This window comes from Pteronotus mesoamericanus, unplaced genomic scaffold, assembly GCF_021234165.1.
Source record: "Pteronotus mesoamericanus isolate MK-2021 breed Mesoamerican mustached bat unplaced genomic scaffold, CSHL_Meso_final contig_25, whole genome shotgun sequence".
Classification (NCBI taxonomy): domain Eukaryota; kingdom Metazoa; phylum Chordata; class Mammalia; order Chiroptera; family Mormoopidae; genus Pteronotus; species Pteronotus mesoamericanus.
This window is the reverse complement of record NW_026555105.1, coordinates 39,342,358-39,362,601: the sequence shown is the minus strand read 5'-3', so window position 1 is coordinate 39,362,601 and position 20,244 is coordinate 39,342,358. Positions and strand designations below refer to the sequence as shown.

The 20,244-nt window shown below is 41.4% G+C and overlaps 1 protein-coding gene across 1 annotated transcript in view; it reads right to left on the bottom strand.

Moving 5' to 3' along the window:
* Positions 1-20,244, bottom strand: part of CFAP61 (cilia and flagella associated protein 61) — a 428,437-nt gene that overhangs the window by 52,187 nt on the left and 356,006 nt on the right. The window contains exon 24 of the mRNA XM_054574135.1: positions 19,917-20,122. Coding sequence (XP_054430110.1) covers positions 19,917-20,122 — 206 coding nt within the window. The remainder of the gene's footprint in view (positions 1-19,916; positions 20,123-20,244) is intronic.

The following is a 20,244-nucleotide window of genomic DNA, read 5'->3' as shown; positions in this document are numbered from 1 at the left end:
CAAACTCAGCACACTTTGTAGCCATTTGTACCTCATGCCAGGTGGCCCCTAGGCAGAACACAAGCAGAGGCTGACCTTGGCCTGCACCTCCAGGGAGGCCCTAGAGCCAGCACACCAGGTGGACAGTGTCAGACTGCACTAAAGCACCACCCAACCACCTCCACAAGTGACAGACTCAAGGGGAGGACTCAGCAGGCACCAGAGTTCCACTAAAGTAAGTCCTGGTCTGTGTGGTGGGCCCCTGCACAACTGGTCCTTCATGGTGGTTGGCAGTTACAGCCAGTCCTTGCGCTGATCAACCTGAGGGTAATCATTACTTCTGACATGCCAACAGCAATCAAGGTTCAACTGCAAGAGAAGGGTGTACCCACATGGAATAGGGGTACACCTGGAGTGCTCAGCTTGGATAATTGGGGAGGCTGTGCCACTGGACCCTATAGGACACCTACTCTATTAGTCTGTACTAGCAAACCCACAGGACATAGCAGCTTTACCTAATACACAGATACAAACACAGGGAGGCAGTCAAAATGAAGAGACAAAGAAATATGTCCCAAAGAAAAGAACAGAACAAAACTCCAGAAAAAGAACTAAACAAAATGGAGACAAGCAATCTTCTAGTTGCAGAGTTAAAAACACTAGCTGTAAGTATGCTCAATGAACTTAGTAAAAACTTCAACAAAGAAATAGAAGACATAAAAACAGAGAGAAATCAATAAGAGCAACCAGTCAGAAATGAAGAATACAGTAACTGAAATGAAGAATAATTTACAGGGAATCAACAGTGGAGTAGATGAAGCTGAGGATCAAATCTGAGATTTGTAATATAAGGAAGCATAAAACACCCAATCAGAACAGCAAAGAAAAAAAATCCATAAAAATGAAGATAGCGTAAAGAGCTTCTGTGACAGGTTCTAGCATACCAACATTTGTATCAAGGGGGTGCCATTAAGAGAAGAGAGAGAGCAAGATATTGAAAACCTATTTTAAAAAGACAATGACAGAAAACTTCCCTAGCCTGGTGAAGGAAATAGACATACAAGTCCAGGAAGTGCAGAAAGTTCCAAATGAGATGAATCCAAAGAGGCCTACACCAAGACGCATCATAGCTAAAATGCAAAAGGTTAAAGATAAAGAGAAAATCTTAAAAGCAGCAAGAGGAAAGCTAATTTCTCAACAGAAACTTTTCAGGCCAGAAGGGATTGACAAGAAATATTTAAAGTTATGAAAAGCAAGGACCTAGGAGTTGCAGAATGGTGTCATTCTATTCATATCATTCCTCCTTCGTTTATGAGCAGCAATGGTCATATTCCTTTGGTACTCACTTGATGAGTAGTCATAAAATTATTTCCTTTCTGGAGAATAATTTCCAATTTCCAATGGAGAAGTTTGAAGACATTTCTCCATTATCTCTTAGGGTCTGAAGTGGCTATTGGAAAATCTGATGCTATTTTGATGCTAGCTCTCTATTTTTATAATGACATGCTTTACTCACTGGAAGCTTTTATGAGTTTCTCATTAGCCCTAGTGTTCTGGAATTTCATTAGAAGGGATCTTGGGCTATTCATCATTTACTGTGGATTTTTTAGTCTGGATATTGATGTCTTTAACTTCTAAGTTTTTTTTCTTCTTTGTACCTTTAAAAGATCCCTTCACTCCAGTCTCCCCACTATCCCTTTCTGGAATTCCTATTAGTAATATAGAGGTCTTTGTTCACTTTTTAAATGAAATTTGAAAATTTCCTTGATTTTATCTTTCAGTGCTACTGCCATTCTGGGGATAGGGCAAGGAAAGGGGGCTAGGGACTCTACCGGTCAGTATTGGGACTTTTATCTAATTCCTTCTCCTTTTAGCCCCACACCTCACACTTTTACTTTTTTTCCTGTGGATCTGGTGTCCCCACATCTGGAATCTTCCCAGTTCAAGTTTTGCAGAAAACAAACCTCCAGTCTCCTACAGAGAGGTGAGAAGGAGAAGGAGTTGCTTGGCCATTGCAGGAAAAGAAGTCTGGGGAGGGCGAGTTTTTTGTACTTTTAATCAGTGTCTGTTTTCAGTGCTGTGCCTCATCCCAGTCTTCCACCATTATTTCTATCTCCTACTGTTCTGTTACTCCCTTAAATTGCAGCTTTCTTTGCTCTGCTATGGCAAGTGTCACAAAACATTCTGCCATCTCTCATCTACCATCATCCCTTCTCCACTTTCATGTCTCCTAATGGGTAGAGTTATACCTTTTTTTCCTCATTTTACTATCATTTTATGGGGGTTTTAGGAGGGAGAGGTGGTAAATGTGCCACCTGATTTAGTCAATCTGCCATATTTAACCAGAAGCCCTTAAATTCTTTCTGAGTACTATTCTGAATAGCAAGTCTTTTCAGCACACTTCTATGACTTTAATTGAGAAATAACTGACATATATCACTGTGTAAGATTAGGGTGAACAGCATGATGGTTTGATTTATATACATTGTGAAATGATTGCCGCAATAGATTTAATTAACATCCATCATCTCATATAGACACAATAAAGAGAAAAAAAATTTTGTGCTAAGAACTCTTAGTATCAACTTTTTAAAGCAATTTTCCTATATATCACAGAGCAGTGTTCACTGTAGTCATCGTGTTGTACATTACATTCCTTGTACTTATTTAACTTACACCTGAAAGTTTGTACTTTTCACCACCTTTCCAATTAAATTTACTTTTAATTTCTAAATTTAGTCTCATGGAATCCTAATTTTGGGAAAGAAATCTATTGGAATCTCCCTCTATATAAGCCTGAGTTTTTTGTTTCCATGGATTTGAAGGTGTTTGATATAATAACAGAGCTGTGTTCATGATTTCCATCATTCTTGTTATTCTGGTGTTCCCTGCCCACTGAGGGATCAGAGCCTGAGGCAAAGATTAAGTGTTAATGTTTTATGTGGGAGGCACCATCCCAGGGCAATGAGGGTGAAAGGAAAGGGAGCTGAGGTTGGGAAGATGGGAAACCATGCAAGCTCATGCCATCTGCCCACTGCTTGAGACTAAGGGCCATGCAGGGTGTCTCTGGATGGACTATATGGAGAAACTGGGTCTTGGGACAGTCTATCAGAGGCAAAAAAAATAAAAAAGGGGGGGTTCATCTTCTCTGGCTCCTTCCTAGCCACCGAGAATTAGGCCCCTGCTCTTCCGCCTTGCATCATGCAGTCTCTTTGGCAGTCACTTAGGGAGCCAGATCCTACGGCCTGTGGCACAGAGGTTTAGCCAAGTTCAGGAACTGGAAGAGGAGCTGAAATTCTCAGGGATCTAGTGAGGCTGGGACATGTTCATGTCAATGGTCTAAATGGATGGACTCATTATAGGAGTAAGATCTTTCTGAATTCTTCCCCAGGAATTTTTCAAAGTGGCAAAAGGAAAGAAAGGCCCCTCCACTATCTAAATACCAAGTGATGAGGTGCATGAGCCTGGGGCTTCCCATGACTTCCCCCTGGGGGAGGCCAGTCTGAGACAAGGAAGCCAATATGCAGGGACAAAAAGCCAACATCTGAGTTTGTTTCAAATCCTGGCTCCAGAAGGCAACCTGCTCTTCCCTCCATGTAGTTCTGCGGGATGTCACAGTCTCTTCTGGGATTTCAGTTAGCTTGAGTTATGCTTCTGTCACTGCTAGACAGAGATTCCTGACTAATTGTTATGACTAGGAAGAATATGAAAGAATTTTTAACCTTATATCCAATAACAATTTGAAATGAATTGATTTAAAAAAAACTTAAAATTAAAAATGCTTCTCCACTTCAGATATCTTCCTACTTTAGCATGCTACAGGCTTACCTGTTGTAATAAAGTTGTAGGTTAGCATTTCAGAATCAGTTTTGTTTATATATTAAATCCTTATCAGAACCCCAGCAGCCTTGAATTCTGCATCTGAAATGATCTACTTGCAGGTTTGTGCACTGGGCAATAAGTGACCGATGAATACCCTCAGGGTGCACCTGGAGAGGGTTTGATTTGGGGCCTGACAAGCACAGAAGATCCATGGTAGCCAGTCTGTGTTAATATCTTGAATGAGTTCTAGCTTTGTTCAATTATCACATGCAGAAAGCCTACAGCTCTCAGGAGCTGCTTGTCAGCTGGGGCTGCTAGTGGCCAGGAACTAATCATTAAGGCTGCTACAAAGCAGAAAAGCCACCTCTCAGCAGCCCTGCAGCCTCCAACATGGTATATATTTTCCCATTTCACTTGGATTTGCTGCTAATGATTGAACTATAGATTATTAATGCTGCAAGCCCCCAGGAGCTCAGTATGACTGTGCTGGGCTCTATTCTGCCCTTGGAGCCTTCAGCACGGATTCTGGCCCGACAGACGGTGCTCCAGTACCCGCTGGAGTCCCTGGGGCCAGGAGAGTACTGTGGGACCCAAACAGTGGCTACTATTAGCAGCTGTGGGGCATCACTGGTTACATTTGGTGCTCTCTTCTCCCCAAATTACCAGATACAGTGAATAATGTCACAAAACACAGCTCAGGGTCTGTTGGGTGAGTGACTAAAATGTTTTAGAGAGAAGAAGAAGTGGCTAAGGCCATGCTGGGGCTATGCCATTGGTCACTCTGCAAGGTTATCTTGGGTGGGTGCTGGGAATAACTCCCAAGCAGTACACAAAGAACCAGGTTTGGGGATGAACAGGGCCTGCGGCAGTGTGACACCAGGGCTGGGCCTCCAGCCCCTCTTGGAGAAGGAGAGTAGCACAGTTATAATTTGTGAAACAGTTCCCAGGACAGGCTCTGAGCTGAATAATTCCTGTACATCTTTCAGTCTTCACCAGGAAGCAGTTATAAACCCCTTTTACAGGTAAGGGAAATTAAGTTTAGAAGAATGAAGTTACTTGCCTAAGACCACCGTCTAGATGAGATCTGAAGGACCACCTGGGTGTTTTCTGGGGAGTGCACTTTCCTTTTCACAGTTATCACCACTGAGGGAGAAACTGGAGAGTCCCTTTATGCCATGATAATAAGATGAGGCTGATTAACTGTCAGAAGCAGGAGTTGAACCTAGGCCTAGCTGACATGGATGTCATTCCCATGGTGACTCAATGGGAGTGACTGGGGGTACTTCCTGCCTTAGCATGGCCAGCAGCTGTTGGATGAAGCAAAATACCCTTGGCCTAGTTGCCTGGTAGTCTAGTGAACTATGAGGAGGCAGAGCAGCACCAAACTTGAGGTAAAAAATCTGTGTTACCTCAGGTTGTCATGACAAACTACAGCAGGTTGAGTGGCTTAAACAACAGACATTTATTTCTCACAGTTCTGCAGGCTGGAAGTCCAAGATAAGAGTCCCAGAATGGTCAGTTTCTGGTGAGGACTCTCTTCCTGGCTTGCAGATGGCTGTCTGCTGTGTCCCTATGTGGAATCTCTCACTCACCCTCTTCTTATAAGGACATAGTCCTACTTTATTAGGGTCCCACCCATATGACTTCATTTAACCTTAATTACCTCTTAAAGACCTCATCTCCATATACAGTCACACTGGGGATTAGGGCTTCAACATATGAATTCAGGGGGACAAAATCCAGTCCCTTGCCCTTGGACCATAGTGTGGTGGAAAGAGTAAACCAAAAGAATTTACACAGGGTAACAGGATGAGAATGATTCAGAAATGTTAGTTAGTGGTGGGTAGAGTAGTTCATGTAATATGGGGGGTATGCCATTTATTAGTCTGGTGACGTTATATAATGTGTTCTAAATTTTTTAAAAAATTAGTAGTTTAAAGATATTGCACCACTGATTCTTACTTGCGTTGTTTCTAATAAGGAACCTGTTGTCATTCTTTTCTTTATTCCTCTGAAAACAATGTTTTCTTGTGTTGCTTTTTAGAGTTTCTGTTTATCACTGGTTTTGAGCAGTTTGATTATGACATGCCTTATCATACTTTTATTCATGTTTTTCATGCTTGAGATTCATTGAGCTTCTCATATTTGTGGGTTTATAGTTTTCATCAAGTTTAGAAAAAATTTGGTTTTTATTTCTTCAGGTCATTTGAAGCTGTCCCATAGGCCACTGACATGCTGTTCACTGTTTTAAATTCTTTTTTCTTATTGTGTTTCATTTTGGGCACTTTTGTTATGTCTTTAAGATCATTAATCTTTTCTTTAACAGTGCCTAATCCTCTACTGATCCAATCAGTGTACTTTTTCCATTTCAGGTGCTGTAGTTTTCATCTCCTGAAGTTTTATTTGGGTCTTTTATATACCTTCTACATCTCTACTTTTTGATAATGTGGTATACATTTATAAAGCTGATTAAATATGCTTGTCTATTATTTCTAACATCTGTGTCAGTTCTGAGTTGGTTTCAATCAATTAATTTCTCCTATTATGGTCATATTTTCCTGCTTCTTTGTATGTCTGGTTATTTTTCTTGCTACTGAGTAGAGACTGTACTGTGTACTCCACCTACTACTCCACAAATCTTGACGTTCTCCAGGCTGGTTGATGGAAACACACACTGTTCTCAGCCCTTTGTGAGCACTGTGCACTGTAACTTCTAATTCTCTTGAGTGGTTCTCTCCCAGCCTTCGATAGTTTCCTTACCTGCATGGGCTGACCAGACTTGACTGACTTCTCAAAAGGACCTTCTGCTTATCTCTAGGGTTCTCTCTTTCTCTGAGCTTTCTCCTTTCCAGTACTCTGTCCTGAGAACTGTAGCTGTCTTGTCCTCTGCAGACTATCAGCTTTAAAGTTTGCTGGGCCCTGCCTGGGTTCCACGCTCTTTGCTGTGGCCTGTGAACTCTTTCAAGGCAGAAATCTGGATCAGCTGCAGGGTTCACATGATTTGTTTCCAGTTTCATAGAGATCACTGTCTTTTATTGCCTTATATCCAATATCTTTTAAAAAACTGTCTTTACATTTTGTGAAGATTTTGAAGTGTTTCATATGAGAGGGTAAATTTACTCCCAAAATAACTAAAAAATTGAAATTCTGGGATTTTGGATATGACTTTGTTGACCTGTATATAAATAGGGCAGTTTATCCTTTGATGAAGGTGTAAATCCATATTTTAAGCAGTCTTCTTGATAGTGTTTTGTGTTTTTTTTTTTGCTAACTTCTGGTCAAGTTTGATTAGTTAGCTATAGGGGAAATTGCAGACTAGTTCAGCCAGCTGCATTCCAGACTCTTTGTAGCATAACTTATCCAAAATAACACAGATAAGAAAGTGTAAGACCATATTTCCCAGGCTCACAGACAGTGTGGATTTTACATGGACTGAACTTCTTCTAAAGAGGCACCCTCATGCAAGACTTGGAAGATAAACATGAACACCATGTAGTGGAGGCCCCAATTCCACTGCTTTCTGTGCTTTTGCTGATAAGCCTGGTCCTGGTAGTAGTTAGTGTCAGTTGTAGCAGAATTGCACAGGCAGAAAGAAGCAGGACTTAGAGACCCACTTTGCTGGTGTGGATTGTGGCACGCTGGTGGTGAAGCTGGCAGTTGTTGTGGCAGTTTCCTGACTCAGATTCCTCACTGTGGCAGGGGTCAGCCAGGTCTGCAGCCCATTTAAGGAATTTTATAAACCACTTATAACTGGAAGTAAATTGCTTTCTATTTGAACGAGCCAGAGAGATGTGTTGTCTACATCTGACCCCTGACTGATAGATTAAGCATTGTACTTATACTTAATGTGGCTAGTAAAGAGCTTGTCTCAGAAATAGGAGACAGGTTGACTGTGCCATTTCTTGGTTTGCTCACGAAAGCTTCACCACGATTTTCAATCTGTGGTTTCTTTGGAGATATCTTTTAAATGCTCTTGTCCATTTTGTGGACCATCTCAGAAATGAGGAATGTTTGAAAATGTGGGTTCAGCCTCACAGGCTATGTGATCACATAAGAAACACCACTTGGCAAGCCAGAAGCCCTGGGAATGACTGGCAAGGGTCCACTGGCAAGGGATGGCATGGAACATGTGAGCACCCCTTACTGGAATAGCCTTTACCAGGGCAGAGAAATAGACTATAGGTAAATGACTGGGAAGCAAAATGAAGAGAACAAACTTTGATTTCAGCAAAAATCCAAAAAAAATGTTCTTCATAAGGCTATCAAACAGAACTGGCATTATATGAAATTAAACAGACAAGCAAGGAACACCTTAACAAGTCTACAGAAAGGCAGGTCTATGACTAGATAAGTGGCCAAAGGGGAAATTTGCATTTTGGAAGAACTAATATTCAACAACTTTTAGGTATGTCCAAAAAAAAAAAAAAAACCCTGACAATTTGGAGTGAGCAGTCATATTTCAAGAAAATTTTGATAAGTCTGCAAAAATGGTCACCTAGATTTTAGTGTAAGATTTTCTACTGGAAACAGCACCAGGCCACTGACTACAGGGGAACAGGAATCATTTAAGTCATGATTAAATGACTCCAATTGGAGTCTAATAAATGAATTAGGAGACAATGTGCACTGGCAACATCCTACTTTGCAGCTCTGAAGACAGAGACAGCACAAGGCAGCTTTCCTAAGGGAGTAATTTCTGGAGCTTCACAGTTCAAAAAGGTAATGGCAGCTTTCTAAAGGGCCTACTCAAATCCCTTTTAGAATATTGTGCACAGCAGCACTTACCCACTAAAAATAGGCCATTCGAGTGTTTGGGGAAGTGTGGAGGAGGATGGTAGTGCTCACAGGAGGGCTGTATGAGGGCAGTCTTTGAGAGTGGAGCATGTTAAGATGTGAAAAGAGATGATTTAATCAAGATTTATGAGTATCTGATGGGTTCACACAAAGAAACTAGTGCAAGACCAATTCACACCGTGAGGATAAAGGATGTTACAGACTGTTAATTAAGGCTAAGGTGGGGAGGGATTCAGTAGGCAAGACCTTTCTTGCAAGGCCATTGATAAGTGGGGTAAATGACAATGAGGTAGAGTTGAGAAAGCAGAGAAGGCACAGGACATTGCCTGTTAAAGCCCTGTGACAGGGTCTTCTTAGGAAACTGTTTCTGCCTCCCCTCTTCTGTCCATGATCAGTTCCCATGTTCCAACTTTGTGGCTCCTTCATTGAAACTCTTTCTGCCTTCAGGGTCCTGAGAGAGAAGCATTATTAACAGGGTGGAAGGTGCTCATTCTAAACATTGTCAAAGGACTCAGCTGGTGGGGGGGATCACAAGGTTTGTGATAGGTATGTGCACATGTGGGACACAGGTACTCTTAAGGGAATGGTTGGGGAAAAATTTTAGTAACATTTGTTATGTGATTTTAAATGCTGGTTGGTTCAGAAATGAACAAATTATAAAAATGAGCTCCATTCTTTTCCAAAGTGGTGAATTAATGAATTCATAATCTCTGTCTCTCTCTGTCTTTGCCTCTTGTAGGCATATACACTCATGTGTGCATGCACACAGAGTCACTAGCGGTGAATTTTTCATCATTGCCAATGGTTTGTACTGGCACTCTGAGGTGAAAACAAAGAATAAAATAAGGTGGAATACAAGCCAGCCTGGGCCCCAGACCCTCAGGGCACTGCTGTTCTGTGACAGCTGTCTGCCTTTGTATCATGGTGTCTGACTGCTTGGCCACTACCACATGTCCCCAAATGGCTCCAAGCAAGTGCCTCTGCATGCAGCAGGAGCCACTGCTCATGAGGCCTCAACTGCCACAGCATCTGCCCCCATGAATGCCACAGTTGCCCCTGGCATCACCATGCCTACTCTGTTCTGACCCTTGATAAGGTGAGATTAGATGAGAAGGAGTGGGGTGAAAGAATCCAGGTTTTCTTTGAAACTGGAGAGGAACTTGATCTTGGGGTCATGACTGACTTGTAGAAGATAGAGTACCTGGTTGGCAATCAGCCCTCTCAGAATACAGAAAGGTGCCCCAAGACACAGTGGATGGAAATTTGTCCGGATTTGAACAAGATGTTGGGGTTTTGCTGAGGTCAGGGAAACAATACATAATCGGTATCATAGCCAAAATCAGCTAAACCATTCGCCCTGCCTGCCTGGAAAGAGCCTTGCCAGTTCATTTGAAAACAGACAGGGCAGGCAGTGCTGGGCCAAGAATTACACTGGGATCTGGCACCATTTCATGGCACTTAAAAAGACTGTGGCCACAGCTGCATGTACACATTTAACACACACATGCAGAAGTGACTGGTGGTCATGATGGAGCCCTCAGCACCTCGCTTAAAAATGACCCTTAACCACTTTGATGATCAGCCACCATTTTCCTCTCCCCATCCCCTTGGTTCTTTCTTGCAAATGTCAATTGGCACATGCTATTATCCAGTGTCATCCATGCCATCCTAAATATTCACTCTTAACAAATCAAATTACCTTAAAATTATTGCTATCATCAGTTAACAGCTGTACCCTGACTAGTGTTCCAAGCTCACAAAGTCTGTCTGTTTCAACATCACCTTCTCCTTGGGAGAAAACAAACCAGCTAGAATTGAATTTGGTCTAATGTGAAAATATTCTCTTTTTAGGAAACCTCAGCATTTTCCTCTGCACCAAGTAAAATTTTTCTTCAATAAACAACTGATTCTCCTCTAACTTAAATATTTTGGATAAGCAACAATAAATAAAATCCTGTGCACTAGCTAAGGAATAAATGAATTCATTTTCTAAACTTTTTTCTTTATTTTAGATAAATAGTGCAGTTAAGTCTACAAAGATCTCAGGAGAGAAGGCATATTAAGGCATTCGATACTTTATCAAAATAATAGTTCATAACCGAAAGCATTAGGAAAATATCCTCATACATAAAAGGTTTCAGAAATTAAATCCTCTGTCTTGGAAAAAAATTAAAATCCATGTATGATAAAAATGTTTAGCAAGCCAGTAATTAAAAAACGCTTAAATCTGATAAAGGATGTCTACAAAAATATGTATAGCAAATATCATACCTTTAATAACGAACAAATTTCCTTTAAAATTGAGAATGAGGCAAGGGTGCCATTCCTCACTACTTCTGTTTTACATTTTACTGCAAATACTAGCCAATGTAGTAAGACAAAATAAAATAAAAGTTACAAGGATTAGAAAATAAGGAACAGAAAAAAAAGATGGCAGAGGAGTGAATGGGAGTCATGCTGACCTCCTCCCCTCAAGACCAAACTGGAATTGCAACTAAATAGTGGAGTAATCACCTGGAAAACAATGGAACGATAGTGGGAGAGGAGCCTTGGAGCCGGGCACAGTGAGTGGATTCAACTCTCACGCATCCCAACGGGTGAGAAGTGCAGTGGAGGCTCGAGAGGGTGGGCTGGGTGCCCACAGGCACTAGCACCAGAGGGACATTGAAACGGCCAGTTAGTTCCCCCCGAGAAGAACAGAGTCTGAATCATAAACAGGGAACTCTAGACTACAACAGCTAAAACCAGGAAAATACAGACAAAATGCAACCCCAAAAAGCTTAGGGGGGCTCTCTGCCAGAGACAGGTGGCTGGGGATGCAAAGAGACATTTAAAGGGCCAATGCAAAAATTGCAGTGGCAGCCACCCTCCTTGATCTCTGGGTAGAGGCGGCAGCAGGGTGGGCTGGTGCCTGGGAAAAGATTGGTGAGGAAAACTTTGTGAAGAGACCTGAGACAGCGGTTGGTGGAGCCCTGGTGATAACGCACCTCCCACTCTGCAGCTACCATCTTGCTCAGGCATAAGGGAATCAATTAACCTGCCTTTTGTGTGCTTCGAACACAGCTTGTGCCCATGTGAGCTGGGGGGCTGAGTGAAGACTGTCTGGGAGAGCCTTGAGAAGAGACTGGAGATGGAGGCGTTGGGGAAAAAATGGGAGGAGGAACCTGGGAGTCCCAACTCCTCCTTTCCCTAGTCTCCAATGTGCGGGAAAAGGACACACCCCCAAAGAGCCAAAAGCCGAAAAGCACACAACAGAGAGCCCAAAACCACCCAGTGCAGGCATGCACACTTGTGCCGAGTGGCTGGCGAGGGTTGGTGAGTGTGTGTGTGGACCCGCGTGGGCTGGCAAGGGCTCATGCGGGCTGGCAAGGCCTCCCACAGGTTGGCACCGATGGGGCCTGCGAGGGAGTGCACCGATAGGGGAGGGCACGTGTAAATTGACACGTGGGGGCCCGCGAGTGCAGAGCAGTCCGCAGAAATAGTGGATCCCAGGCTGAAAAAGTCACAAGGCTGCCCAGAGTCCCTGGAGAAGAGACTGGAGACAGGATTAACCGGAGAGTCCTGGAGCTGACTTAGTCCGATTTCCATAGTCTCCATTTGGCGAGGGCAGGCAACGCATCCAAAGAGCGAAAAGTGGGGAAAGCACACAATAAAAGACCCTAAACAGACCAGTACCAGGGTGCCCCCCAGTGTGGGGGCCAACAAGTATGCGAGGTCGTGAAGAAGCCCCCTGGGCTGGGGCAAGCACGCACGAGCCCAGGCGGGCAGGGGATCCTACCGGGCCAGGGAGCACGATCACGGAGCTGGCGTGAGAGTGCAGAGCGATCCACAGAAAGAGTGGATCCCTGGCCGAAGGGGTCACACAGCTGCCCAAAGCAGGAGTCAGACACAGACAGTAGACTCCTGGAAGGCTCAAACAAACAACCCAAGGTCAGATAGGGTCAAAAACTGACATCATCAGAGGCAGGCCCATAAAGAAAAGTAAAGGAAATAAACAAACAAACAAACAAACAAACAAATAACAGACCCATCTACTACCACAGAAGTTTAATCCACAACGGTAGGAAATCTAGATGGCCCAATTGAAGCAGATGTAAAAATAAATAAATTAATAAGTGTATTACTTAACAGACTCTCACAAAAATGGGAAGAAAAAGAAGTTTGCACCAAATGAGTGGAAAAGGGGACTCCCCACAGAGAGAGCTAAATAAAATAGAGGAAAGGGAACTATCAGATATGGAATTCAAAACAATGGTTCTAAGGAAGCTCAATGAGCTCAGCCAGCTCAAACGGAACTATGAGAAACTGCAGAGAAACTATCAGGATCTTACAGCAAACTATATCAACTTGGAAAAGGACATAGAAACTATCAAGAAGACACAAGAGGATATGAAGAATACCATTTCTGAATTGAAGAACACAGTAGAAGGAATCAAATGCAAGCTGGAAGAAGCCGAGGATCGAATCAGTGAGATGGAGAATAAGGTAGAAAAAAAGCTCCCAGAAAGAACAAGAAATGGAAAAAAAGACACAAAAAGAATGAAGAGGCATTGAGGGAAATGCAGGACAACCTGAAACACAATAATATCCGTATAATAGGGATACCAGAGGAGAAGAAGAGGAGCAAGGGATAGAGAACCTCCTCAAAAAAGTAATGATGGAAAATTTCCCTAATTTCAGGGGAGAAAGGCTCTCATGGATCCAGGAGGCACAGAGGACCCCACTCAACAGGGACTCATGGAGGTCCACTCCAAGACACATCATCATTAAAATGGCAACTATCAAAGACAAAGAGAGAATCCCCAAGGTAGCAAGGGAGAAGGAGAAAGTAACATACAAGGGGGCCCTGATACACCTAGGAGCTGACTTCTCAACAGAAACACTACAAGCCAGAAGGGAATGGCAACAAATATTCCAAGTCATGAAAAGCAAGGGCCTACAACCAAGGCTGCTCTACCCAGCAAGGTTCTTAATTAAAATAGAAGGGGAAATAAGGAGTTTCCCAGACAAAAGAAGGCTAAAAGAATACATCTCTACCAAACCAGCACTCCAAGATATGCTAAAGGGACTGGTTTAAGAAGATGAAGGAAAAGAGTGAGGAAAAAAAAAAGCACAGGTAGAAAGAGAAAAAATGAATAGGTTTCTATCAGCAATAACTCTCAATCTAAATGGACTAAATGCCCCAATCAAGAGACACAGGGTAGCTGAATGGATAAGAAAACATGACCCACACATATGCGGCCTACAAGAGACCCACCTCAGAGCAAAAGACCTACAGAGATTGAAAGTAAAGGGATGGAAAAAAAAATGCCAAGCAAATGGGCAAGAGAAAAAGGCCAGGGTTGCCATACTTGTATCAGACAAAGTAGATTTCAAACCAAAGGACATAAAAAGAGACCCAGAGGGGCACTTTATAATACTTAAAGGAAGAATCTATCAAGAAGACATAAACATTGTAAACTTATATGCTCCCTATATAGGAGCCCCCAAGTATATAAGGAAATTGTAGGATGACTTCAAAAAAGATATAGACAGCAACACACTGATAGTAGGGGATTTCAACACCCCACTGTCAAAAATGGACAGATCTTCCAAACAAAACATTAACAAAGATATTGTGGAGCTGAATGACGCACTGAATCAAAGAGACTTAACTGACATAGATAGACCCTTACATCCCAAAGAAGAAAAATATACATTCTTTTCAAATGCTCATGGCAGTTTTTCAAAGATAGACCACATGATAGGACACAAAGCAAACCTCAGCAAATGCAGAAAATTGAAATAATACCAAACTTTTTCTCGGACCACAGGGCTTGAAGCTGGAAATAAACCTCAAAGAGAAACTTCAAAAACTTGCAAACTCATGGAGACTGAATAGTAGACTATTAAACAATGAATGGGTCAATAATGAGATAAGAGAAGAGATAAAAAAATTTCTGGAAACAAATGAAAATGAACACACAACAGTCCAAAACCTATGGGACACAGCAAAGGCAGTCCTGAGAGGGAAGTTCATAGCAATACAGGCTTACCTAAAAAAGACAGAAACATTTCAAATAAAAGACCTAACACTACAACTTCAAGAACTGGAGAAACAACAACAAATATATCCCAGAGCAAGCAGAAGGAAGGAAATAGTCAAGATCAGAGCAGAACTGAATGACATAGAGATGAAAAGAACAATTCAAAGGATCAACCAATCCAGAAGCTGGTTCTCTGAAAAGATAAATAAAATTGACAAGCCTTTAAGCAGACTCATCAAGAAAAAAAGGGAGAGGACCCAAATCAATAATATCAGAAATGAAAGAGGAGAAATAACAACTCATACCACAGAAATACAAAGGATTGTCAGAAACTACTATGAACAATTATATGCCAAGAAATTTGAAAACCTTGATGAAATGGACAAGATTTTAGAAAAGTATCATCTTCCAACACTGAAGGAGGAAGAAACAGAAAGCTTGAACAGACCGATAACAGCTGGGGAAATGGAAGCAGTAATCAAGAAACTCCCAGCACACAAAAGCCCAGGGCCGGACAGTTTCACAGGAGAATTTTACAAAACGTTTTAGGAAGAGCTAACCCCTGTCCTTCTCAGACTATTCCAAAAAAATCCAAGAGGAAGGAAGACTCCCAGACTCTTTTTATGGGGCCAGCATCACCCTAATCCCAAAACCAGATAAAGACCCTACAAAGAAAGACAACTACAGGCCAGTTTCGCTGATGAACATAGATGCTAGAATCCTCAAAAAAATATTGGCAAACCGCATCCAGCAATACATTAAAAAGATTATCCACCACGATCAAGTGGGATTCATCCCAGGGATGCAGGGATCGTTCAATATACGCAAGTCAATAAACGTAATACATCACATAAATAAAAGAAAAGACAAAAACCACATGATCATCTCGATAGATGCAGAAAAAGCATTCGATAAGGTACAGCGTCCATTTATGATCAAAACACTCAGCAAAGTGGGAGTAAATGGGGCATTCCTCAACGTAATAAGGCCATATATGAAAAACGTACAGCCAACATTGTACTCAATGGGCAAAAACTAAAAGCTTTCCCACTGAGATCATGACAAGGAACACGACAAGGATGTCCGCTTTCACTGCTTCTTTTCAATATCGTGTTGGAAGTCCTAGCACAGTGGTCAGACAAGATAAAGAAATAAAAGGCATCCAAATAGGAAAGGAGGAAGTAAAACTATCATTGTTTGCAGATGACATGATAGTGTACATAGAAAACCCGGTAGACTCTACCAAAGAACTCAACGTAATAAGTGAATTTGGCAAAACAGCAGGATACAAAGTCAGTATTCAGAAATCAAAGGCATTTTTGTACACCAGCAATGAAATAGAAGAGGAAATCAGAAAAAAAATACATTTGATATAGCAAGAAAAAATATAAAGTACCTAGGCATAAATTTAACCAAAGATGTAAAAGACCTGTATGCAGAAAATTATACAGCATTGAAAAAAGAAATTAAGGAAGACACAAATAAATGGAAGTATATACCGAGCTCATGGATTGGAAGAATTAATATCATCGGAATGTCCATATTACCCAAAGTAATTTATAGTTTCAACGCAATCCCTATTAAGATACCAATGACGTATTTCACAGAAATGGAACAGACATTTCAAAAATTTATATGGAACCATAAACAACCCCGAATAGCCGCAGCAATTTTGAGAAAGAAAAACAAAGTAGGAGGGATCACAATACTGGACATCAAACTATACTACAAAGCCACTATACTCAAAACAATCTGGTAGTGGCACAAGAACAGACCCATAGACCAGTGGAACAGAATAGAAAGCCCAGAAATAAGCCCAGGTCTCTATGGGCATCTAATATTTGACAAAGGGGGCAGAAGCATCAAATGGAGCAATAATAGCCTTTCAACATATGCTGTTGGGAGAGCTGGACAGCTACATGCAAAAAATTGAAATTGGATCATCAGCTGACACCATACACAAAAATAAACTCAAGATGGATAAAAGACTTAAATATAAGTTGCAACACCATCAAAGTCCTAGAGGAGAACATTGGCAGGAAACTCTCAGATATTCCATGCAGCAATTTTTTCACTGATATGTCTCCTAGAGCAAGGGACATAAAGGAAAGAATAAACAAGTGGGACCTCATCAAAATAAGAAGCTTCTGCACGGCTAAATAAAATATCAGCAAAGTGAAAAGGGAGCCAACCGTATGGGAAAATATATTCGCTAATGATACATCAGATAGAGGTTTGATCTCCAAGATACATAAAGACCTCACTCAACTCCACTCCAAGAAGACAAACGATCCAGTCAAAAAATGGGCACAGGACCTGGGCAGACGCTTTTCCAAGGAGGAGATACAGAGGGCCCAGAGACATCTGAAAGGATGCTCAGCAACACTAGCCATCAGAGAAATGCAGATCAAAACCACCATGAGGTACCACCTCACACCGGTCAGAATGGCCATCATAAACAGATCCACAAACAACAGGTGCTGGCGAAGCTGTGGAGAAAAGGGAACACTAGTACACTGTTGGTGGGAATGCAGACTGATTCAGCCATTGTGGAAAGCAATGTGGAATTTCCTGAAAAAGCTGAAAATGGAACTGCCTTTTGATCCAGTGATTCCCCAGCTGGGGCTATACCCTAAGAATCCCAAAACGCCAATTCAAAAGAACCTATGCACCCCAATGTTCATAGCAGCACAATGTACAATAGCCAAGTGTTGGAAGTAACCTACATGCCCATCAGTAGATGATTGGATCAAAAAAGTATGGTACATTTACACAATGGAATACTACGCAGCAGAAAGAAAAAAAGAACTACTACACTTCGCAACAGCATGGATGGAACTAGAGAGCATTATGCTAAGCCAAATAAGCCAGGGGGCGAAAGACAAATACCATATGATCTCACCTATAAGTGGAACCTAACCAACAATACAAAGATGCAAGGAAAATAAGAGCAGCAACACTGAAAGGAAAAGAAACCAACTGAGACAAGAGGGAAGGAGGGAGCGGGGGTGGGGAAAAGGAAGGGAAGGGGAAAATCAAGGAACATATATAGCAAGGACTCATGGACAAAACCAAAGGGGAAGAGCTGAGGGAGGGAAGGAAGGAGGGAGCAAGGAAAAATGGTGTGGGGTAGGCAGAGACAAAGGTATTTGAAAAAATAATTTTAAAAAAAGTTAAAAATAAAAAAAGAAAGTTGTTTAGGAAACCTAAATAATCAAGGCCTGTAATATACTATGATATTGGACTTAATAACAAAGTTGTAAATTCTTACCTAATTAATCTAAGATTTACTACATTTCCTATCAAGTACATTTCCTTTCACAGGGCTTGACAAAGTTACTTAATCTTATTAGAGAAGCAAAGGGACAAATTTACCTACAACACCCCAAAGACGACAAACAGATTACTTTAAATTTAAGAATACCTGTTAATTGACAGCATAAAGTAAGTGGAAAGACAAGCCTGAAAATGGGGAAGATATATTAAGGATACATAATCAACACAAGTTTGCATCCAGATTATAAGAATAACCCCTGCAAATTAGCAAGAAGACAATGACCCAGATGAAACATGGACAAGAGTCATAAATAGACATTTTACAGGAACTCTCACAAATGACCCATGAATAAATGAAAAGGCACCAAACTGAATCATTAAGCAGAAAAGGGAAAATTAAAACTATAGGAAGATATTTTGTCAACCATCAGAATAGCTCAATTTTAGTGTAACTGCACCAAGGCTGGCCAGGGCTGTGGAGGTGCTCCTGTACCCTGCTGAGTTTGTAGATACAACTACTTTGGTGGACATTTCAGCATCACCTGGTATACCTGAGAGAAATTCTTGCAGGTGAGGTATGTCCACAGTGCCCATAACATTGTAATGGCATCAAACTGGGGACAATTTAAATATCAGTCAATAGGAAAATAGACGGATAAACTGAGACACAGTTATATAAGGGAATACTATACAGCAGGGAAAATAATTACAACTACAAACATTACCACGATGGGCCTTACAAACATAGTGATAAACAGCGTTGACTTTCTCTAGTAAGCCACAGAATTGATTCAAAGAAGGCAAAATAAATTGATATTTTTTAAAGGAAATACATACATGGCACATTTTTAAAACAAGGGTTGGCCTGGCTCCTGTTTTGATACATAAAGTTTAACATTTCCTGTGGCTGCTTTCATACTACAATGACTTGAGTACTTGTGATAGAATTAATATGGCCTTCAAAACAGAAAATATTTACTATATGGTCCATTATAGATTTGCTTTACAGGATAGAAAGGGAATGATTAACCTAAACTACAGGATAGTGGTTACCTCCAAAGAAACCAGGGGATGGGGGGACACGGTTTGTAATCAGAGAAGGGCTTCTAATGTCCTAACAAAAGGAATTATTTCTTAAGGTAGTTGGTAGGCAGATAGATGTTTAGTAATATTATCCCTTAAATTGTACATACATGTTTGACATACTTTTTTGTTTGTATAATGTATTCTATAATATAAAAAAATTAAGAGGGAAGAGAGATTGATTCCGATCCTGGAAGTCACCCCAATAGGTATTAAGGACCCTGGAATTTTAGAATTTACATCCTGCCTCTATACCTTTAATAGCTCTGAAAATTCTCCTAACCTTCCTAAGCAGCAAATTATATTCAGAAGTAGCTTTCTGCTCTAAAATTTTAGCCTTCCTAGAGTCATAGGATAAAAAAGTATTTTAGACTCGAAAGACCAAGATCCAGATCATCCAGTCAAACCAACCTGCCAGTGCAGAATCCCCTTGACAATATCCTGGACAAATGGTCACCCTTCCCTGCTTGACCACAGCCACAGACGGGGGCGGGGGAGGGGTCATGAGCAGTCTGTCTGTGGTTGTGGAGCTCCACCAGGACCAAGTGCTTCCATGTCCTGTACCCTAACTACCTCTTAAACTTATGACTACTGCTCTCAACAGCCCCATGTCAAAGGAACTCAAAAACCATCTCATCTGGGCCCACCCATGGTGTGGAGGCTGGCACTGCTACACTTGGGATTAAGGCTTGTGCATGACAATGGGAGCCATGTGCAGGTGCATCCAGAGTCCATGCATTTCCCTATGTGACTCCACCTTCTAATTGATGCTAAAGGTCAGGTATTCCTTATTATTATAGTAGAACGAAATCTCTACCACTCTAGCTTCTCCTGTGCATTCCTGTTTTGTTTTCTGGTCCATCAGAAAACACACCCTTCATTCATAAGACACTATGTATTGCATTTTTCCTTAGTAAAATACTCAGTCCAACTTACCTGTAGAGATCTGTGATCATGTTGTCCTCATATCGAGCACACAGGTTGTTGAGGACTTGCTCATGCTGGCCAAACAAGCAAATGTAGTTGGAGGTAGGGAAAGCCTCCTTAGAAAGGCATGTGATGGTTTCCACCATTTTATATTTGTTAACATGTATTCGGAAGTAATTCCCATTTCTCGCATTACCTGTTACTATTTCTGAACCCTGTAGAGGAATAGATCAGAAAAACAACATTAGAAACATTTCTGAACATTGGGAACTTTATCATAGAAATTTGCTTTCCAAATATAAGACAAGTTGTATCTTATCACTTGTTGCAAATAGCT